The sequence below is a fragment of the Lithobates pipiens genome, unplaced genomic scaffold (genome assembly GCF_037356315.1).
Source record: "Lithobates pipiens isolate NorthernLeopardFrog02 unplaced genomic scaffold, aLitPip1_a1.2 Scaffold_19, whole genome shotgun sequence".
NCBI lineage: Eukaryota > Metazoa > Chordata > Amphibia > Anura > Ranidae > Lithobates > Lithobates pipiens.
This window is the reverse complement of record NW_027507764.1, coordinates 578,450,511-578,474,656: the sequence shown is the minus strand read 5'-3', so window position 1 is coordinate 578,474,656 and position 24,146 is coordinate 578,450,511. Positions and strand designations below refer to the sequence as shown.

The window sequence follows — 24,146 nt, the reverse complement described above, 5'->3', positions numbered from 1 at the left end:
AGACACACTCCTAAACCCTGTGGACGGCCTTTCCAGAAGAGCTGAAACTGTTATAGCTGCAAAGGGTAGGCCAACTCAATATTGAACCCTACAGACCAAGACTGGGATGCCATTAAAATTGATTGTGCGTCTAAAGGCAGCTGTCCCAATACTTTTGGTATTATAGTGTATCATGTGTGGTCAGTATATTTTAATACCCTCTAAAATTTGTAGCTACTAGTGGAGGCTTAAACTTCAACTGCCGGCAGCTCTGCATTCAATAATACACCAGTAAATTCATTTTTGAAATGCAGGCAGGAAGTACAACAGAGTTCAGAATTGGGTAGGAAAAGCAGCACAAGGAGCCAATCATTTGTGCTGAAGTAGAAAGTGCATACTGATAGGTTGAGAGGGCAGAGTGATAGAGAGATGAGCTCCTCAGTCTGCTGATTCTTTCATTGCCCAGGGACCCGTAAGCAAAATTAGAACACTGCCACAGTGCGACAGAAATCTTTTGTTCGGTAAAAAAGCTTCCATATGGATATGACTTCTGCTCTACAAGTATTGTAAGAGGATGATATCAAGTCATTTCTTCCAGTAAAATAATAATATTAATGTATTCATGAACATAGAGCTGCATTTGTTTGTGTCTTTTTTATATGCCCTTGTACACATGGTCGGACATTCCGAAGGAAAATGTCCGATCGGACCGTGTTGTCGGATAATCCGACCGTGTGTGGGCTCCATCGGACTGTTCCTGTCGGAATATCCGACCAACAAAGTTTTAGAGCTGGGCTATAAAATTTTCCGATAACATGATCCGATCGGACTTTGTCCGATCGTTTGTAGAGAATTCCGATCGGACAAAGTGCCACGCATGCTCAGATCAAATTCCTACACCAAAGCTATTGGCTACTAGCCTGAACGTAGTCCCGTCGTAACGAAATAACGTCATCACGTTACGATTGAATGGATTTTCCGACAACTTTGTCTGACCGTGTGTATGCAACACCAGTTTCGGACAAAATCCGACGGATTTGGTTGTCGGAATGTCCGACCGTGTGTACAAGGGCTGACTGATATCAATTTTAACATAACATACTCAGGACAACGATGTCCTGTTCTTGTGATTGGCTGGCTGCTATCCCCGGCTGTTTCTCACAGGGACTGGTCATGTGACTAGTGACCCCTATCACACTCTCAACACCCAACCACCCCCCCCCCCCCCAGCACTTTACTCTGCGGAAGTGACAGAATTTATGTGTCAGCTTCAGCAGAGCATCCCCAAATAATTATAAAAATCCTATATCATAAAAATGTATATAATAGTCGTCTCCACAAAAGTGTGGTATTTGTCCCATCTTCCTATATGCTGTCTAAGGCTAGCTGCGGCTCTTATAAATTAATTTTTAGATATATATGAATTTATATACAGTGGTGAAAATTATTATTTAGATTTTGTAAGTTTTCCCACTTACAAAGAAACGAAGGGTCTATCATTTTTATCATAGTTGTATTTTACATGATGGAGACAGAATATCAACCAAAAACCCAGAAAAGACACAATACAAATGTAATAAATGAAATTGCAGTTCAGTGAGTAAAATAAGAATTTGATCTCCTACCAACCAACAATAATCCTGGCACAGATTAGTCCTGTCAATTTAATAAGGTGCTCCTAACGACAATACGTTATGTGTATAAAAGACACCCGTCCACAGAATCTCTTTCTTCCATTCTTCCTCGCCAACGCGGGCAAGACCAAAGAATTGCTAAAGGATTGTAGACCTGCACATGGCTGGAATGGGCTACAAGACCATCAGCAAGAAACTTGGTGAGAAGGAAACAACTGTTGGAGCCATTATTTGCAAATGGAAGAAATACAAAATAACCATCAATCGCCTTCGGGTCTGGAGCTTCATGCAAGATTTTGCCTCATGGGGTGAGGATGATCCTTAGAAAAGTGAGGGATCAGCCCAGAACTACACGGGAGGAGCTTGTGAATGATCTCAAGGCAGTTGGGACCACAGTCACCAAACAAACCATTGGTAACACAATATGCCACCATGGACTGAAATCCTGCAGAACATGCAAGGTCCCCCACCTCAAGAAGGCACATGTACAGGCCCATCTGAAGTTTGGCAATGAACACCTAAATGATTCAGAGAATGATTGGGAGAAAGTGCTGTGGTCAGATGAGACCTAAATTGAGCTCTTTGGCATTAACAAGACTCGCCATGTTTGGAAGAAGAAAAGTGCTGACTATGACCCTAAGCACACCGTCCCTACAGTTAAAGCAAGGGTCCACCCTAAAGTGCACCTTCCGCTCATTGGAACCCTCCCCCCCTCCGGCGCCACAATTGGCACCTTTCAGGGGGGAGGGGGGTGCAGGTACCTGTACAGTACAGGTATCTGCACCCACTTCCTGGATAGATCTCTGCGGAAAGGGGCGTAGATTACGCCCCTTTCCGAAAGTCCCCCGCTGCCTGCTGGGAAACACACGGATCCCAGAGGCAGCGGGTCCATCTTCATTTCGCAGCGCGACTCGCGCATGCGCAGTAGGGAACCGGGAAATGAAGCCGAAAGGCTCCACTTCCTGATTCCCATACCCAAGATGGCGGCGGCAGCACCCGAGAGACGATCGAGAGATCGGCTTCGGGTGCAGACATCGCGGGCGCGCTGGACAGGTAAGTGTCACTATTTTAAAAGTCAGCAGCTGCAATATTTGTAGCTGCTGGCTTTTAAAAAAAACAAAAACGCGCAAAATCTTGGATGAGAACCTTCTTCCCTCAGTCAAAACACTGAAGATGGGTTGCGGATGGGTCTTCCAGCATGACAATGACCCAAAACATATCGCCAAGGCAACAAAGGAGAGGCCCAAGAAGAAGCACATTAAGGTCATGACTATAATCCTATAGAAAATTTATGGAGGGAGCTGACACTTTGAGTTGCCAAGCGAAGAAGATTAGAGAATATCAGTAAAGAGTGGACCAAAATCCCTCTTAAAGTGGTGTTGCCACCAAAAAATATTTTTTTTTTTTTAATTTTAAAAAAAAAATGTAAAAAAAATAATTGGGGAAATTTTTTTTTTTTTACTCACCTCTAAATACCTGTTGCTAGGGGGTCCCTCGTAGTCTGCCTTCTTCCTTGCCCGGGCTGGTGACATCACTTCCCCTCGCGCCGCACAGTCACCTGGGACCTGCCACGTGTCCCAGGTGACTGCGCGGCGTATCGCGGCGCCGCGAGCGCATGCACAGTGGGTGCCCGGCTGTGAAGCCACAGCCGGGTGCCCACAGTATGAATGATGGCGCCGCGAGCGGAGCGGGGAACGAGGGGGGGCTTAGTTCCCCCGCATTGCTGGACCCTGGGACAGGTAAGTGTCCGATTTATTAAAAGTCAGCAGCTGCAGTATTTGTAGCTGCTGACTTTTAATTTTTTTTTTTTTTTTTAGGGGCACCCCACTTTAAGATGTGTGCAAACCTGGTCACCAACTACAAGAAACGTCTTACCTCTATGCTTGCCAATAAGGCTTTATCCACTAAGTCATGTTTTGCTTGGGGATCTAATACTTATTTTAGTCACTGAACTGTAACTCAGTTTATAACATTTGTATTGTATGCTTTTTCTGGATTTTTGGTTGATATTCTCTCTCTATCATTTAAAATACATCTATGATAAAAATGATAGACTCTTCATTTCTATAGGACAATATTTTATATGTTTTGAGTTTTAACTTCATACCTGAATTGGTTTCCGACCAGCACCAGGACATTTTTGTTTTTAGTATGGTCGAACTGGGTGCCCCTCCCCCCTCCATGGCCATCCAACAACGCACCTAGCGAGGAGACGGCTGCTTTGACAGGTGGCACTTTTCTTAGTCTCCATTCTCCAAGCACTTGCCTGGAACATTTTAGCTGACTATTCCTCCTCCCTCTGCATTCCTTGTGAGATGCTTGTCTTAGCCAAGTGCTTGGAGATGGGAAAAAAGTGCCACCTGGCAAAGAAGCCACCATCTTGCTTGCCGTATTGTTGGATGGCTGTGGCAGGAGCAAGGATGCCCTCTATGAGCTAGCCTTAGCCCTTGTACACGCGGTCAGACATTCCGACAATCAAATCCGTTGTATTTTGTCCGAAACTGTTGCATACACACGGTCGGACAAAGTTGTCGGAATGCCCGATCGTTCAGAACGTGATGACGTTATTTCGTTATGACGGGACTACGTTCAGGCTAGTAGCCAATAGCTTTGGTGTAGGAATTTGATCTGAGCATGCGTGGCACTTTGTCCGATCGGAAATTCTCTACACATGATCGGACAAGGTCCAATCGGATCATGTTGTTGGAAAACTGGGTCCGTCGGATACTCCGATGGAAACAGTCCGATGTAGACCACACACAGTCGGATTATCCGACAAAACAGTCCGATCGGACAGATTCCATCGGAATCTCCGACCGTGTGTACAAGGGCTTAGACAGCACATTGGAACATGAGACACGGTACTTCATGTACTTTGTCCCCTGGGGAACAAAATATATTAAAGTGGAACTACACTGTATCCGAGCACCACAAACCAAAAACACTATTTAATTCATTTTTAATGTTCAAAGTAAACTCCCTCATCCAGCCATGTCTCCATGCTTTATTTTGATAAGAAGTCACTTTGAAAAACACCTCCCTAGTATTTCTTGAGTGTGGGAAGATGATTCATGTTGCGTTTACTTCCTGAAATCCCTTTGCCCTTAGCTCAGGCATGCAGACAGGAGGAGGTACTTAGCTAAATTATCATTGGCTAGGCCTGGAAATCAGGAAGTAACTAAAGTAATGTGTAAAACCACTAAATATTACTTTCCTATCTTTTTACTAATTTCAATTTTGATTTAAAGGGGTTGTAAAGGTAAATGTTTTTTCACCTTAATGCATTCTATGCATTAAGGTGAAAAAACATCTGACAGTGCCTGCACCCCCAGGCCCCCTGTTTTACTTACCTCACCCCTTGAAAGTCCCGCGCTCGTTCCCCGATGTCCTTTCCACCGTTCAGCCTGGCCGCTGATTGGCTGGAGTGGATGGATGGAAAGCAACGCAGCCATTGGCTCGCGCTGCTGTCAATCACATCCACTGACGCGGAGCACCGGGGGCGGGGCTGTGTGATACAGCGAGCAGCTATAGCTGCTCGCTGTATCACGGGAGCGCGCCCGCAGTTGCTTCTCACCATGCGAGGGAGCTCGCATGAACGTGAGAAGCACCTGCGGGAGGAAGCACCTGCGGGAGACAGCCGCCGCTGGACCCCCGAAGAGCAGGTTCAGGGCCCCTCTGTGCAAAACGAGCTGCACAGTGGAGGTAAGTATAACATGTTATTTATTTATTTATTTTTAAATCACTTTACAATCCCTTTAAGTTCAACCTTAAAAAAAGGAAGTGAGGCTTCTCTTTTGATAGTGGCCAGTCCTGGATTACGAAGACACACAGCTATCACCACCAACACACCCAGAACTGTAGGTGCTGCCTATAAAAGTCATAGCTTCTGGTAGGAGTTGGAAAGGGTGGGCATGCCCCAAGCCATGCTTTCTCCAAGCCTATAACATCTATGCACGAAGCTCTGACACTGCTTATGAACTTTGGAGGGAAAAAAGTAATGCTTTAGCTGAGTGTTTACGCTTGCAAAAATTCAACCTGTCTTCACGTCAATGGATACCCTTCAGAACAATTCTTTTAGGATTTCCATATTGCCATGAGTTGTGCAACAAAGGGCTGTTTTCATACAAAAGTTCAGACACAAGTACCATGGCACCAGAGGGGCTCAGACATGCTTTCATCACTATTGTTTATTAAAGGTCAGCATGTGCTGAAATAACATCTTAGCCCCCGAGCCGGAGTAAACAACACTTTAGAACACGCGTTTGAGATGTTCTCCTTTTACAGCTTGGCAGTGTCAGCAAGGCTTGGTAAATGGTGTCACCTAAATAACCTCTTTCACTTGAAATTCCTCTCATTGTCAATCAATACTTGTCCTTTTTTCACAGGAAAGATGTGCTCGGCTAATGCTAGAACGCTAATGAACGAGGAAGAGGTAGAGGTCTTCCCGGACACTCACTCTATAGACTTATTGGCCCACTCGTCATTCGGATGGGTTAGGACCACTGCCAAGAGAACCATGCAGGTTTCACCAGAAGGTAACTAGCCATTTCTGTGGTGACCACTAGGGATGAGCTTCGAGTTCGAGTCGAACTCATGTTCTACTCGAACATTGCCCGTTCGCCTGTTCAGCGAACAGTGAACAATTTGGGCTGTTCGCAGCAAATTCGAAAAGCCGGAACACCCTATACAAGTCTATGGGAGAAATCTAAAGTGCTAATTTTAAAGGGTAATATGCAGGTTACTGTCCTAAAAAGTGTTTGGGGACCCGGGTCCTGCCCCAGGGGACATGGATCAATGCAAAAAAAGTTTTAAAAACAGCCGTTTTTTCAGGAGCAGTGATTTTAATAATGATTAAAGTGAAACAATAATATTCCTTTAAATTTCGTAGCTGGGGGGTATCTATAGTATGCCTGTGAAGGGGCGCATGTTTCTGGTGCTTAGAACTGTCCCTGCACAAAGTGTCATTTGTGCAGGAAAAAAAGTATTTTAAAATCACTTGCGGCTATTGTTGGGTCCCGTAATACAGAGAACACTCAATGAGTGTTCTCTGCATTAGCCGACAATTCATTCATTCATTGATAAAAAAAAAAAAAAAAAAAAAGCGTGGGGGTTCCCCTAAATTCAATTACCAGGCCCTTCAGGTCTGACATGAATATTAAGGTGAACCCCGTGTCAAATTTAAAAAAAAAATTGACGTGGGGGTCCCCCTAAATATCCATAACCAGACCCTTCAGGTCTGATATGGATATTAAGGGGAACCCCGCATCAAATTAAAAAAAAAATTGATGTGGGGGTCCCCCTAAAAATCCATATCAGACCCTTTATCCGAGCACGCAACCTGGCAGGCCGCAGGAAAAGAGGGGGGGACGAGAGAGCGGCCCCCCCTCCCTCCTGAACCGTACCAGGCCACATACCCTCAACATTGGGAGGATGCTTTGGGGGTCTGTGACCCCTCAAAGCACCTTGTCCCCATGTTGATGAGGACAAGGGCCTCATCCTCACAACCCTGGCCGATGGTTGTGAGGGTCTGCGGGCGGGGGGCTTATCAGAATCTGGAAGCCCCCTTTAACAAGGAGACCCCCAGATCCCGGCCCCCCCCTGTTTGAAATGGTAAGGGGGTACAAAAGTACCCCTACCATTTCACAAAGAAAGTGTCAAAATGGTTAAATAAGACAAACACACTTTTGAAAAATTCCTTTATTTAAAATAAAAAAAATAAAAAAAAGATTCCAGCGGTGCTAATCCACTCTTGCTATCCAGCGACGGGTCTTCGGGGTCCAGCGATGGATGATCATATCCAGCGACAGGGGATCTCTCAGTCCAGCGCTTTCCATACATCCTTCTTCTGTCTCCACTCCGGAGACACTGCAGAGATCCCAGCGCTGACGTTTCTTATATTAGGAGGGCGGGGCCACCCGTCACCTGACCCCGCCCCTCTGACGCTGGAGAGGGAAGCCAGGGGTTCCCCAGTGACGTGTGGGTGACCCCGCCCCCTCTGATGTAACGGAAACCTGCGTTACATCAGAGGGGGCGGGGTCACCCACACGTCACTGGGGAACCCCTGGCTTCCCTCTCCAGCGTCAGAGGGGCGGGGTCAGGTGACGGGTGGCCCCGCCCTCCTAATATAAGAAACGTCAGCGCTGGGATCTCTGCAGTGTCTCCGGAGTGGAGACAGAAGAAGGATGTATGGACAGCGCTGGACTGAGAGATCCCCCGTCGCTGGATATGATCATCCATCGCTGGACCCCGGAGACCCGTCGCTGGATAGCAAGAGTGGATTAGCACCGCTGGAATCTTTTTTTTTATTTTTTTTATTTTTAATAAAGGAATTTTTCAAAAGTGTGTTTGTCTTATTTAACCATTTTGACACTTTCTTTGTAAAATGGTAGGGGTACTTTTGTACCCCCTTACCATTTCAAACAGGGGGGGCCGGGATCTGGGGGTCTCCTTGTTAAAGGGGGCTTCCAGATTCTGATAAGCCCCCCGCCCGCAGACCCTCACAACCAACGGCCAGGGTTGTGAGGATGAGGCCCTTGTCCTCATCAACATGGGGACAAGGTGCTTTGAGGGGTCACAGACCCCCAAAGCATCCTCCCAATGTTGAGGGTATGTGGCCTGGTACGGTTCAGGAGGGAGGGGGGGCGCTCTCTCGCCCCCCCCCTCTTTTCCTGCGGCCTGCCAGGTTGCGTGCTCGGATAAAGGGTCTGATATGGATTTTTAGGGGGACCCCCACATCAATTTTTTTTTAAATTTGATGCGGGGTTCCCCTTAATATCCATATCAGACCTGAAGGGTCTGGTTATGGATATTTAGGGCGACCCCCACGTCAATTTTTTTTAAAAAATTTGACACGGGGTTCCCCTTAATATCCATGTCAGACCTGAAGGGCCTGGTAATTGAATTTAGGGGAACCCCCACACTTTTTTTAATTTTATTTTTTAATCAATGAATGAATGAATTGTCGGCTAATGCAGAGAACACTCATTGAGTGTTCTCTGTATTACGGGACCCGACAATAGCCGCAAGTGATTTTAAAAGACTTTTTTTCCTGCACAAATGACACTTTGTGCAGGGACAGTTCTAAGCACCAGAAACATGCGCCCCTTCACAGGCATACTATAGATACCCCCCAGCTACGAAATTTAAAGGAATATTACACTTTTATTGTTTCACTTTAATCATTATTAAAATCACTGCTCCTGAAAAAACGGCCGTTTTTAAAACTTTTTTTTGCATTGATCCATGTCCCCTGGGGCAGGACCCGGGTCCCCAAACACTTTTTAGGACAGTAACCTGCATATTACCCTTTAAAATGAGCACTTTAGATTGTGAACGTTCGAGTCCCATAGACTTTAATAGGGTTCTAAAGTTCACACGAAGTTTAGGTCTGTTCGCAGGTTCTGGTGCGAACCGAACAGGGGGGTGTTCGGCTCATCCCTAGTGACCACATATCAAATTAAAAATGTTATCTAACAAAATCTTTTTTTTTTGCATGTAGACCATACAGGTGTGCAGCATGTAACATAGTTACATAGTTAGTAAGGTTGAATAAAGACACCAGTCCATCCAGTTCAACCTAAGTGTCTACAATTGTCCCCATCCCTGTACATTGCACACTCACATCGGTCCCTACCCTCAAGGAGCCACAATCCAAGGTCCCCATTTGTATACTAGGGGCCAATTTTTGGACAGAAGCCAAATAACCTACCTGCATGTCTTTGGAGTGTGGGAGGAAACCGGAGTACCCGGAGGAAGCCCACACAGGCACAGGGAGAACATGCAAACTCCAGGCAGGTGGTGTCGTGGTTGGGATTTGAACCAGTGATCCTTCTTACTGCTAGGTGAGAGTGCTAACCACTACACCACTGTGCCGCCCCGATGAGTTAGTAAGGTTGAATAAAGACACCAGTCCAACCTGAGTGAGTGTCCACAATTGTCCCTATCCCTGTACATTGCACACTCACATCATTCCTTACCCTCAAGGAGCCCACAATCCAAGGTCCCCATTCATATACTAGGGCCAATTTTGGACAGAGGCCAATTAACCTACCTGCATGTCTTTGGAGTGTGGGAGGAAACCGAGTACCCGGAAGAAACCCATGTAGGCACAGGGAGAACATGCAAACTACAGGCAGATAGTGTTGTGGTTGGGATTTGAACCAGCAACCCTTTTTACTGCTAGGTGAGAGTGCTAACCACTACACCACTGTGCCGCCAAATGTTGTTGTTGTTGTTGTTGTTGTTGTTGTTGTTGTTGTTGTTGTTGTTGTTGTTGTTGTTGTTGTGTTATACATTTGGCCTTATATTATAGCAGAACCACACTTGGGATGTACTGCATTGCAACACGAATGCCTAAACTGTACACACCCAACACTTTTTTTTTGGTTTTAGAGTGGAGAAGAGTTAACTCTAGCAGGTTATTTTTTGCTGCCTGTGAGATTTCCCTTGTCATGAATCCGCAGCAGTAAATGAGAGGTAATGTGACAAACCCCTGTCCTCAACAGGTCTATTTCTGCCGTAAATGCTTCCTTTGTCCAGAACCAACACTATCCAAGACCCCTTAGCTTACCCAGTCGCCAGCCGTGACACAGTGTAGGGTGAATAACAACATCAAACTCCTTTATTCCAGCACATGTTACCACAGATATCCAACTCCAAGACACTTCCCCCCACCCTTGGATTCAGGGCGGGGTAACTGTCCAATCACAATAGACACACAGGTCAGGTGTATTCAAACTTCTCATCAGTAAACAGTCTTATCAACAGGGAGAACTGTTGGAGGAATCCCCCCCCCATGTAGACATCCATCCCAGAATATACGTTTCATCCAAGGCAGACAGACACAAACAATGGAATACAACCACACCCCAAACGATCACAGCAAAGAGTCCACAACAGCATGAGACAACACACAATATATACATATGTACAACATTGAGTCTGACTACCACAGATCATAGTGGGGTTCTCACGCACCCTGTGCTCCTAATGGACACAGTGTGATTAACACATAAGAGGGTCTGGGGAAGCTGGACACGGAGTTTCCAGAGCTCTCCAAGGTAAGCCGAGTTGCACAAACCCCCCCCCCCCCCCAAGTGACTCCTGTCACAGGTAATCTCTCCAAAGGGATCGGAATTCCCACCTTAAAGAGATGACATAAGAACAGGTGTCCTCATTGGAGTCATCTTCCCTCAGCTCTTGCCCTGCTCAAAGTTGTTGGATTCCCCCATTACTTCCTTGGTATCAATGGTCACCAGGACAAATGGAAGGGAGGCAACAAAGAAATAAAATTGCACTAAAGCGGACCTTCACTCTCTTCCAACACCTGCCATAATTTTCGTCTCCTCGTTACACAATCTGGTATTCCAATTTTCTCTTTTCGGTTCAGAACCTTTTCTAGAGGGCCCAGCCCTGCACCCCCAGCTTTCTTGCCTAGGCGAGGGTGACTTTCCCTACTTGATGCCTCCTGGGATGTCAACGTCACACATCCTAGGAGCACTGGGGCAATCTTCACTGCACTGCGCATAAAGAGAATAAACGTTGCTGCGGCCAACGCTAGTAAAAGAGCTAGTAAAAGAGCTATAAGAAGATAGCGGAGGCCCGGCAGAAGAACCGAAGAGCGGGACAAGACCCCGAAGTCGGAAGAAGACCCCCGGACCGCGGCGACGAAGAAGAAAGTCAGGCTCCTCCGCTAGTAAAAGAGCTAGTAAAAGAGCAGAAGATAGCGTAGGAGTCCGACGAGAAGATCCACCAAGACGGAAGAAGACCACTGGAGCTGTCTAATAAATTATTTAAAAAACTTGTGTTGTTTTTTTATTTACACTTTTTTTCACCAGGTGAATGGGTAGGGGTACATCGTACCCCATACTCATTCACATAGGGTGGGGGGCCTGTATCTGGGGGCCGCAGGGCCCCCGCTTCCCCAAAGCAACTGCCATGTTGAGGGCACACGGCCTGGTACGGTTCAGGAGGGGGGACACTCGCTCGTCCCCACCACCTTTCCTGACCGGCCGGGCTGCGTGCTCGGATCAGGGTCTGCTATGGACTTTGGGGGGACCCCCATGCCGTTTTTCCGGCGTAGGGATTCCCCTTTAAATCCATACCAGGTGACGGGGCTAGCGAGGTGTCAATCTCGCCGATGGAGGCATCGACATTCACTTCCTTCGCTAGTCCCGTCTACCTGGAGCCACGGTCAAAATGAATGGACTTTTCTCCGTGTGTGGGCAAGTCCGTTCATTTCAAAAGTCCGGCGGACTAACACACAGATGAGCGGATTGTCCGCCGGACTCGGCAGTCTCGACAATTTTGAGTCAAAACTTCTTTCTAAGTCCACCGGACTTTTGGAAAGAAACAGTCTGCCGGAGCCCCCACACGGCGGCTTGTCCGGCGGACTCTGGTCCAAGTCAAGACCAAGTCCGCCGGATAGTCCGATCGTGTGTACGCGGCATTAGAGAAACTGAATTTTAGAGTGGGAACCAGAACAAGAGGTGAGGGTACATCTTTCATTGAAGAGACCTCTTCTGGTGACAACTCTCTATAAGCCCCTCTCTTTTTTGTGTCTCCGGGACAGGAAGTAAGGTAAAACTTCACCAACAGGATGCCCAAAGCAAAAAACAACCTGCCAGGATTCAACTCTTACTTATTCTATTCAAAAAAGTGTAAAAAAAATTTTTTTTTGAACAATAAAAATGGGACAGTGGGGTTCAAGAATAATGATATAATGATACTTGGCGTCTCAGATTAAGAATAATGACACACTGCAACTTAAGGTCCCAGGACACCTGGATCCAATAACCATAATACACTGATACTTGGGGTCCCATAGCAAAAACATTTCAACACTTGGGGCCCCAAAACAATAACACACTGATACCCTGGGTCTCCGATTCAAAACAATATCACACTGATGCTTGAAACTTACCTTTGAACAATGTCAAAGGACTTCTGAATAATAATATACTAATACTAGGAAACTTAGAATAAAAACAATAGATGAAACACTGAGGCCGCGTACACACGCGGGGACTGTCTGCCGAAACTAAGTTCGTCAAACAGTCCGCTCAAACTTTTGAATGAACAAACACGCCCACACACGGCACTTTTTGAGCGAACAAATACGGCAAACTTTGTTCGTCGTACTAAGTCCGCGCAACTTTTGAAATGAACGGACTCGCCCACACACGAGGCAACAGTCCGCTCATTTCGAGCGCGTGTGCAGGTAGGCGGGGCCCGCGACGGAGACGTCGCGGGCTCCGCCGCCTGGAATGTACTTAAAGGGGAACCCCAACGCCGAAAAAAATCGGCGTGGGGGTCCCCCAAAGTCCACAACAGACCCTTGTCCGAGCACGCTACCCGGCCGGCCAGGAAAGGGGGGCGAGAGAGCGCGCCCCCCCTCCCGAGCCGTACCAGGCCGCGTGCCCTCAACATGGGGGGTGCCTTGGGGAAGGGGGGGCCGCGTGGCCCCCCCACCCCAAAGCACCTTGTCCCCATGTTGATGAGGACAAGGGCCTCTTCCCGACAACCCTGGCCGTTGGTTGTCGGGGTCTGCGGGCGGGGGGCTTATCGGAATCCGGGAGCCCCCTTTAATAAGGGGGCCCCCGGATACCGGCCCCCCACCCTATGTGAATGAGTATGGGGTACAATGTACCCCTACCCATTCACCTGTAAAATAAAAGTACCCAAAAAAAAACACAACACACGAGATAAAATATTTTATTGCACAGCTCCGGGGGTCTTCCGTCTTCGGGGGTCTTCCCGCCGGACTCCTCTGCTATCTTCTTGTAGCTCTTTTGCTAGCGGAGGAGTCCGGCTTTCTTCCTCCCCGCCGCCGGCCTCTTCTCCCGACTTCGGGGGTCTTGTCCTCCTCTTCGGTTCTTCTGCCGGGCCACCGCGCCTTCTTATAGCTCTTTTGCAGGCGGTGGCCCGGTCTTCTGTCGCCGCTTTCACAGTTTTTCACAGCCGTTTTCACAGCTAATTGACAAAGTAGTTGTTCAGCATTTGGCCTCTTTCACACTGACGTCCCGTTCAGGCCCGCCTGTCAATTTTTTCAGGCGGACCTGAACGGGTGCTCCATAGAGCTCTATGGAGCGTCGGATGTCAGCGGTGACATGTCCGCTGACATCCGACCCGCTCCGATCCGAAAAAGTGTGACGGAGGAAAAAGCTATTTTTCCATCCGTCTGCGGATCGGATCGGGTGACGACGGGCACTGCGGTCCGTCGTCATCCGATCTCCCATAGGGGAGAGCGGCGCTGTGACAGGTCCGTCCCTGCGCAGTTTGCAGAGACGGAGCTGTCATCTCCCTGCTCAGCGGGGATCGGCGGAGTGATCCCCGCTGAGCAAACGGACATCCACGGGGCGGATCAGAACTGATCCGCCCCGTGTGAAAGGACCCTTAGAGGTTAGGATCAGGTCAGATTTACATCAGGATCAGGTCAGGTTTACATCAGGATCAGGTCAGGTTTACATCAGGATCAGGTCAGGTTTGTATCAGGATCAGGTAAGGATTACATCAGGATCAGGTCAGGATTACATCAGGATCAGGTCAGTGTTTGATCAGGATCAGGTCAGATTTACATTAGGATCAGGTCAGTGTTTGATCAGGATCAGGTCAGATTTACATTAGGATCGGGTCAGGTTTGTATCAGGATCAGGTCAGGTTTGTATCAGGATCAAGTCAGGTTTACATCAAGATCAGGTCAGATTTACATCAGGATGAGGTCAGGATTACATCAGGATCAGGTCAGGTTTACATCAGGATTAGGTCAGGTTTACATCAGGATCAGGTCAGATTTACATCAGGTCAGGTCAGGTTTGTATCAGGATCAGGTCAGGATTACATCAGGATCAGGTCAGGTTTGTACCAGGATCAGGTCAGGTTTGTACCAGGATCAGGTCAGGTTTGTATCAGGATCAGGTCAAGATTACATCAGGATCAGGTCAGGTTTGTATCAGGATCAGGTCAGGTTTGTACCAGGATGAGGTCAGGTTTGTACCAGGATGAGGTCAGGTTTGTATCAGGATCAGGTCAGGTTTACATCAGGATCAGGTCAGGTTTACATCAGGATCAGGTCAGATTTAAATCAGGATCAGGTCAGATTTAAATCAGGATCAGGTCAGATTTACATCAGGATCAGGTCAGGTTTACATAAGGATCAGGTCAGTTTTTGATCAGGATCAGGTCAGATTTACATCGGGATCAGGTCAGATTTACATCATGATCAGGTCAGATTTATATCATGATCAGGTCAGATTTACATCAGGATCGGGTCAGGATTTTATCCTGTTCACAACTGAATGACATGTGTGATTCAGAAACCTTCCCATAGAAGTCAATTGACCTGAATTTGCACCTGAGGCGGACCGCATTGCACAGAACACCGAATCTGCACTCCAGCTGCACCAGACATATGTGAACAGGCACAATAGACATCAACGTTCTTTCACATGTCATGCGAATTGGATGCGGTTCACATATGTCCGAACCTAGCCTAAGGGTTCTGAATAATAAAATACTGAAAACTGGAGTCCCGACACAAAAACACACTGACACTTGGCAACATCCTGGCATTCTTTCTCCCCTAGGCCAGCTACCTTGTGACCCCAAACCCATCAATGCACACACGCAAGGTGCTGGGTACTATGGAGAGGGCTGGGAAGCTCTAAGTTTGAGATTGACTGACTCAGGAGCACAGGATGGAACATCAGGGGGTGGGGGGACATACTTTACTACAGGGGGAAGAGTGGCAGATTGGCAGCATGGGGTACCCAATGCCACTGTGCAGAGTGTCGTGGACCATGCAGGACAGCCCCATGGAATCCACAATACTTAGTAACCCTGGTATAGTGCCACGCCTTCAGTAACAATATCACCCTGAACCATAGCCTATGTGACTTGGTGACAAATCTGGCTCCAATAGTTCCCACAGGTCCCATCTGATTAATCGAAGCATGTGAATGATACGTGCGATTTTCTAATGTAATCTTGAAAAAGAAAAACCATTTTTATTATGAGTTCAGGGGAAGACGACCTGAAGTTACAGATTTCCAGTAGGAAAGACCACAACATACAAGAATCCTAATTATAGTATAGCAGCATGCGGGAATTACTATTAATAACTAGAATGAATCACTCATGGTGCACATCCCCATAATCACAATTTCAGGGATCAGAGAGGCGGAAGCCAATGTTGCAATGGAAACTGATCAAATTGCCTGTGCAAAATAATGGAAAGCCTGAAAACATGACCTGTCGGGGCGCATTGAGGACTGGGAGTTGAGAAACATTGATTTAGATAAAACCTTGTGAGCTGCTATATAGTACCAAACAGCTGCCAGCACTTCCCACACTTCCAAAATATTCAAAAATACAAAATAAGTGCAGCTCTATACCAAAAATCAAATGTGCATATACAAAATTATATCCAATGTGCATATACAAAAATGATTTATAAATATATGTACAATATGCTGTAAATTTCCTGATACTATGCAAAATAAATAATTATATGCCCTAAAACTAGCAATAAAGTGCAATGTGCTCCTTATTGCACACAGTGTCCTTATAAATTCCAATCAATCGTGCAAAAACAACAAAAGAGAACGATCGTGCAAAAAAAAAAAAAAAAAAAAACAGTCCCTTTGGTGATATCACCAGATAAATGAAGGTAAATGTCCTCACTCTAATCCACCTCTGTGCATAATATCCTTGTGCCACCTTCACCAGTTGTGCCCTCACCTTTATAGGCTTAATAGCTACGCCTTTAGATTACAATCAATCTTCTGCTTGGCCTCTTTAGATTTTCCTCCTTCTTATGGTTTATCCACTTATTCAGGCATCTCATATCACAGGGTATACTCCATCCTTATTAATTTACCATTGGTCTCCACTCACATCGCCCACATGCAAAGTAATACAGCTAACAATAGTGCTTTACCTTTTTAAAAGATGTATTTCTATAGAACATAAAACAGATTTTACTCACATTTCTTCAGATTAAAATAAGCCTTGATATGTGTATCCACAAGTGATAGGACTACGGTTTCACCTCATAGCCGGCTCTGCAGCCACGGTTATCAGCGCTCTCCCCGTCCTTAAGGCCTCTTTCAGACGAACGATCCGTTCAGGTCCGCCTGTCAGTTTTTTTCAGGTGGACCTGAACGGAGGCTCCATAGATCACTATGGAACATCGGATGTCAGCGGTGACATGTCCGCTTACATCCGACCCGCTCCGATCCGAAAAAGTGTGACGGAGGAAAAACCTACTTTTCCATCCATCATCGGGTCGGGTGACAACAGACTCTGCAGTCTGTCATCATCCGATCTCCCATAGGGGAGAGCGACGCTCTGACAGGTCTGTCCCTGCACAGTGTGCAGAGACGGACCTGTCATCTTCCTGCTCAGCGGGGATCGACGGAGCGATCCCTGCTGAGCAAGCGGATGTTCACGGGGCGGATCATCACAGATCCGTCCCGTGTGCAAGAGGCCTTACACTGGCTCTTTTTTTCTTTTGTTGCTCCCTGGTTCCTCACATGTCAGCCTGTCAAGCCCCTCCTTATTAGTTTCGTCACCAGGATCAGGTCAGTTTTGGATCAGAATCAGGTCAGATTTACATAAGGATCAGGTCAGGTTTGTATCAGGATCCGGTCAAGTTTGTATCGGGATTCGGTCAGGTTTGTTTCGGGTCAGATTTACATAAGGATCAGGTCAGGTTTGTATCAGGATCAGGTCAGGTTTGTATCAGGATCAAGTCAGGTTTGTATCAGGATCAAGTCAGGATACATCAGGATCAGGTCAGGATTACATCAGGATCAGGTCAGGATTACATCAGGATCAGGTCAGGTTTGTACCAGGATCAGGTCAGGTTTGTATCAGAATCAGGTCAGGTTTGTATCACAATCAGGTCAGGTTTGTATCAGAATCAGGTCAGGTTTACATCAGGATCATGTCAGGATTACATCAGGAACAGGTCGGGTTTGTATCAGGATCAGGTCAGGTTTACATCAGGATCAGGTCAGATTTACATCAGGATCACATCAGGATCAGGTCAGGTTTTTATGAGGTTAAGGTCAGGATTACATCAGGATCAGGTCAGGTTTGTATCAGGATCAGGTCAGATTTGTATCAGGATCAGATCAGATTTGTATCAGGATCAGGTCAGATTTACATCAGGATCACATCAGGATCAGGTCATGTTTTTATGAGGTTAAGGTCAGGATTACATCAGGATCAGGTCAGGTTTGTATCAGGATCAGGTCAGATTTGTATCAGGATCAGATCAGATTTGTATCAGGATCAGATCAGATTTGTATCAGGATCAGGTCAGGTTTACATCAGGATCAGGTCAGGTTTACATCAGGATCAGGTCAGATTTGAATCAGGATCATGTCAGGATTACATCAGGAACAGGTCAGGTTTGTATCAGGATCAGGTCATATTTACATCAGGATCACATCAGGATCAGGTCAGGTTTGTATGAGGTTAAGGTCAGGATTACATCAGGATCAGATCAGGTTTGTATCAGGATCAGGTCAGTTTTTGATCAGATCACTTCTCGTGACCTCCTCTTCCCCATCATGACCAGGCCATTTTTTGCTATACAAGCCTTGCGTTACTGTAACTGACAATTGCGCGGTCGTGTGACGCTGTACCCCAATAAAAGTTTTGCCCTTTTTCCACACAAATAGAACTTTATTTTTGTGTTATCTGATTACCTCTGTGTCTTTTTTTTTTGCGCTATAAACAAAAATGGCTGACCGTTTTGAAAAAAATACAACATTTTTGACATTCTGCTATAAAATAAAAAAATAAAAAATGTCTTCATTAATTTAGGCCAATATGTATTCTGCTACATATGTTTGGTGAAAAAAAATCCCAATAAGCGTATATTGATTGGTTTGCGCAGAAGTTATAGCGTCTACAAACTATGGGATATTTTCATAGAATTTTTATTTAATTATATTTTTTTACTAGTAATGGCGGCGATCAGCGATATTGCGGCGAACAAATTGGACACTAACTGACAAACGGACTTGACTAGTAATGGCGGCGATCAGTGATGTTGCGGCGAACAAATTGGACACTAACTGACAATTTTGCCACTTTTTTTTTGGGGGGGGGGGGGGACAGCGACACCAATGCAGTGATTAGTGCTAAAAATATGCACTGTCACTAGCATAATGACACTGGCTAGGAAGAGGGATAACATCAGGGGCGATCAAAGGGTTAAATGTGTTCCTAGGTGGTGTTTTACTACAGTGTGGGAGGTGCTTTTACTACGGGAAGGCATAGATCCGTGTTCCTGCTTTGCAGGAACGCATCCATGCTTTCCTTGCTGACAGAACGGCGATCTGTCTTGCTTACATACGCAGAATATCGTTCTATACTGTACTATAATGATCAGCGGGTGGCGGCGGACATCGGGTCCGTGGGATACACTGATCAGCTCTGCTCTGTAGAATCACAGCGGGAGTGAGCCAGCGGCGGCATGTGCTCACGCCCCGATACCTGGAAGTGCAGGATGACGTATATACTGTGTATATATATATACAGTGGTGTGAAAAAGTGTTTGCCCCCTTCCTCATTTCCTGTTCCTTTGCATGTTTGTCACACTTAAGTGTTTCGGAACATCAAACCAATTTAAACAATTGTCAAGGACATTCGGTGGTGGACTTGCTGGTGTGTTTAGGATCATTGTCCTGCTGCAGAACCCAAGTTCGTTTCAGCTTGAGTACACGAACAGATGGTCGGACATTCTCCTTCAGGATCTCTTGGTAGACAGCAGAATTCATAGTTCCTTTTATCACGGCAAGTCTTCCAGGTCCTGAAGCAGCAAAACAGCCCCAGACCATCTCACTACCACCACCATATTTTACTGTTGGTATAATGTTCTTTTTCTGAAATGCAGTGTTCCTTCTACGCCAGATATACTTGGACACACACCTTCCAAAGAGTTCCACTTTTGTCTCATCGGTCCACAGAATGTTGTCCCAAAAGTCTTGGGGATCATCAAGATGTGTTGTGGAGAAATTGAGACGAGCTTTGATGTTCTTTTTGCTCAGCAGTGGTTTTCTCCTTGGAACTCTGCCATGCAGGCCATTTTTGCCCAGTCTTTTCCTGATGGTGGAGGCATGAACGCTGACCTTAACTGAGGCAAGTGAGGCCTGTAGTTCCTTGGACGTTGTTGTGGGGTCTTTTGTGACCTCTTGGATGAGTCGTCGCTGCGCTCTTGGGGTAATTTTGGGCGGCCGGCCACTCCTGGGAAGGTTCACCACTGTTCCATGTCTTCGCCATTTGTGGATAATGGCTCTCACTGTGGTTCGCTGGATTCCCAAAGCTTTGGAAATGGCTTTATAACCCTTTCCAGACTGATAGATCTCAATTACTTTCTTTCTCAATTGTTCCTGAATTTCTTTGGGTCTCGGCATGATGTGTAGCTTTTAAGGATCTTCTGGTGGACCTTACTGTGTCAAGCAGCTCCTATTTAAGTGATGCCTTGATTGTGAACAGGTGTGGCAATAATCAGGCCTGGGTGTGGCTATAGAAATTGAACTCAGGTGTGGACAACCACAGTTATAGTATGTTTTAACAAGGGGGGCAATCACTTTTTCACACAGGGCCATGATGGTTTGGATTTTTTTCACCTTTAATAATAAACACCTTCATTTACAAATTGCATTTTGTGTTTACTTGTGTTGTCCTTGACTATTGTTTAAATTGGTTTGATGTTCCGAAACACTTAAGTGTGACAAACATGCAAAGGAACAGGAAATGAGGAAGGGGGCAAACACTTTTTCACACCACTGTGTATATATATATATATATATATATATATATATATATGTGTGTGTATATATATGTATATGTGTGTGTGTGTGTGTGTGTGGCTGCCCTGTAGAAGTGAAACTGCTATAGGGCGGTTTGTAAGTGCATAATAGTGCAATCTTGTCTCTCAAACATGCTTAGTTTTTGTAATATAATATTTACTTGTATGTTCTCCCTGTCAGATCAGTGTAGGCTCCAATACCGCGTACACACGACCGGACTTTTCGACGGACTTTTCGACGGACTAGGTCCGACATTCTTCCCGACGGACTTTCGGCGGAGGTCCGACTGACTTTCTGAACAAACGGACTTGACCACACACGTACGGACTAAGTCCTTACAAAAGTGTGTTCGTTTTCAACGTGATGACGTAAGACGGGACTAAAAAAGGAAGTTTAGTAGCCAATAGCTGCCCTTGCGTCATATTTGGTCTGTCGGACCAGCACACAGACGAACGGTTTTCCCGATTTTTAGTCCGTTGGACTTGAGTCCGTCAGAAAGATTTGAAACATGTTTTATTTCTAGGTCTGTCTGATTTTTTTTTTATAAAAAACGGTCGGACTATCCCACACACGATCGGATTTTTACTGACGGACTGATCCCATCGGACCTAGTCTGCCAGAGAGTCCGGTCGTGTGTACGCGGCATAAGAGTGCCCTAACTTCTGCCTGTGCTCAATGCTGATGAGAGACACTCAAAAAACTGTCATAGGAAAGGTGCTGTCAAGGTTACAGTAACCAAAAGTAAATGCTTTGTTAACCAGTTGCCGACCGCCGCACGCCGATGTACGTCGGTACAATGGCACGGGCAGGCATAAGGACATACATGTACGTCCCTTGCCTCCCGCGGGTCGGGGGCCCGATCGGGCCCCCGCCCGGTGCCTGCGGCGGTCGGTATTCGTTCGGGAGCGATCCCGGACGAGGGGACGGCCATTCATTCATGGCCACCCCCTCGCGATCGCTCCCGACGAATAGAAATCCCCGGTGACATCACTTCCTCTCCTGTAATGTAAACACAGGAGAGGAAGTGATGTATTCTCTCCTCCGTGTCGGTATTTTTCGTTCCGACACGGAGGAGAGCGGATCAGTAAGTTGCACCAACACTCTACACACACAGTAGAACATGCCAGGCACACTCACACCCCCCTTTACCCCCCGATCACCCCCCCAATTACCCCTGCCCCCCAGTCACAGTGACACCAATGTCATTTTTTTTTTATTTTTTTTTTTTTTTGCATTGGTGTCATTTGTGACTGTAATAACTGTTAGGGCAGTTAGAGTTAGCCCCCTTTAGTTCTAATGTACCCCCCTAACCCCCCCAATAAAGGTTTAACCCCGTGATCACCCCCCGTCGCCAGTGTCACTAAGGCTGGGTTCACATTGCAGCGGTTTATGAGAACGAATGTGATTCGCACCGCACTGCAGTGCAAATCACATCCGATCTCTGTGCGATTCGAGTTCAGCCATTCGCCGCACCCGCCGCACCCGCCGCAAATTCGCACGGGACCCTTTTTTTGGCCCGCAGCAGAATCGGATCGCATGGGTGTTCACACCATGCGATCCAAGTTTGCAGATCGCACTGCGATATGCGAACTGATCTGGGGGTGTCAGTAACATTTCACTGACACTCCCAGCAGTTCGCATAGGGCAGTGTGAACTGCCGCCGGGAGGCATGCGATGCGGGAACCCGCCGCGGATTCGCGGCGTTTCCGCATCGCTCCAGTGTGAACCCAGCCTAATAAGCGATCGTTTTTCTGATCGCCGTATTAGTGTCACAGGTGACGCTAGTTAGGCAGGTAGGTATTTAGGTTCGCCGCAGCTTTTTATAGCGCCAGGGACCCCCATATACTACCGCATAAAGCCCCCTGATTGCCCCCTAGTTAACCCTTTCACCAGTGATCACCATATAACTGTTACAGGTGACGCTGGTTGGTTAGTTATTTTTTTATAGTTTCAGGGCACCCGCCATTTATTACCTAATAAAGGTTTAACCCCCTGATCACCCGGCGGGTGTCATTTGTGACTAATAACTGTTAGGGCAGTTAGGGTTAGCCCCCTTTAGTTCTAAGGTACCCCCCTAACCCCCCCAATAAAGGTTTAACCCCGTGATCACCCCCCGTCGCCAGTGTCACTAAGGCTGGGTTCACATTGCAGCGGTTTATGAGAACGGATGTGATTCGCACCGCACTGCAGTGCAAATCACATCCGATCTCTGTGCGATTCGAGTTCAGCCATTCGCCGCACCCGCCGCAAATTCGCACGGGACCCTTTTTTTGGCCCGCAGCAGAATCGGATCGCATGGGTGTTCACACCATGCGATCCGAGTTTGCAGATCGCACTGCGATATGCGAACTGATCTGGGGGTGTCAGTAACATTTCACTGACACTCCCAGCAGTTCGCATAGGGCAGTGTGAACTGCCGCCGGGAGGCATGCGATGCGGGAACCCGCCGCGCATTCGTGGCGTTCCCGCATCGCTCCAGTGTGAACCCAGCCTAATAAGCGATCGTTTTTCTGATCGCTGTATTAGTGTCACAGGTGACGCTAGTTAGGCAGGTAGGTATTTAGGTTCGCTGCAGCTTTTTATAGCGCCAGGGACCCCCATATACTACCGCATAAAGCCCCCTAATTGCCCCCTAGTTAACCCTTTCACCAGTGATCACCATATAACTGTTACAGGTGACGCTGGTTGGTTAGTTATTTTTTTATAGTTTCAGGGCACCCGCCATTTATTACCTAGTCTCACTAGTGTACCCCTAAATTTAGGGGTGTCTACTTTCCAAAATGGGGTCATTTGGGGGGGGGGTTTGTGCCATCTTGGCATTTTATGGCCTTCAAAACTGTAACGCCCTTAGAAAGCCTGAAGGCGGTGCTTGGTTTTCGGGGCCCCGTACGCGGCTAGGCTCCCAAAAAGTCCCACATATGTGGTATCCCCATACTCAGGAGAAGCAGCAGAATTTATTTTGGGGTGTCATTTCACATCTGCCCATGGCATGCGTGAGCAATATATCATTTAGTGACAACTTTGTGAAAAAAAAAAAAAAAAAAAAAAGTTTGTAATTTTCCCGCAACTTGTGGCAAAATATAAAATATTCCATGGACTCAACATGCCTCTCAGCAAATAGCTTGGGGTGTCTACTTTCTAAAATGGGGTCATTTGTGGGGGTTTTGTGCCATCTTGGCATTTTATGGCCTTCAAAACTGTAATAGGTAGTGAGAAGTGAACTCAAAAATTTACGCCCTTAGAAAGCCTGAAGGCGGTGCTTGGTTTTCGGGGCCCCGTACGCGGCTAGGCTCCCAAAAAGTCCCACATATGTGGTATCCCCGTACTCAGGAGAAGCAGCAGAATTTATTTTGGGGTGTCATTTCACATATGCCCATGGCATGCATGAGCAATATATCATTTAGTGACAACTTTGTTAAAAAAAAAAAAAAAAAAAAAAAAGTTTGTAATTTTCCCGCAACTTGTGGCAAAATATAAAATATTCCATGGACTCAACATGCCTCTCAGCAAATGGCTTGGGGTGTCTACTTTCTAAAATGGGGTCATTTGTGGGGGTTTTGTGCCATCTTGGCATTTTATGGCCTTCAAAACTGTAATAGGTAGTGAGAAGTGAACTCAAAAATTTACGCCCTTAGAAAGCCTGAAGGCGGTGCTTGGTTTTCGGGGCCCCGTACGCGGCTAGGCTCCCAAAAAGTCCCACATATGTGGT

The 24,146-nt window shown here is 46.6% G+C and overlaps 1 protein-coding gene across 1 annotated transcript in view; it reads left to right on the top strand.

Annotated features, from left to right (window-relative positions):
- The window catches only part of LOC143998115 (uncharacterized), a 195,754-nt gene that overhangs the window by 163,988 nt on the left and 7,620 nt on the right, over positions 1 to 24,146 (top strand). The window contains exon 27 of the mRNA XM_077493859.1: positions 5,999 to 6,148. Within this exon, the coding sequence (XP_077349985.1) occupies positions 5,999 to 6,148 (150 nt within the window). The remainder of the gene's footprint in view (positions 1 to 5,998; positions 6,149 to 24,146) is intronic.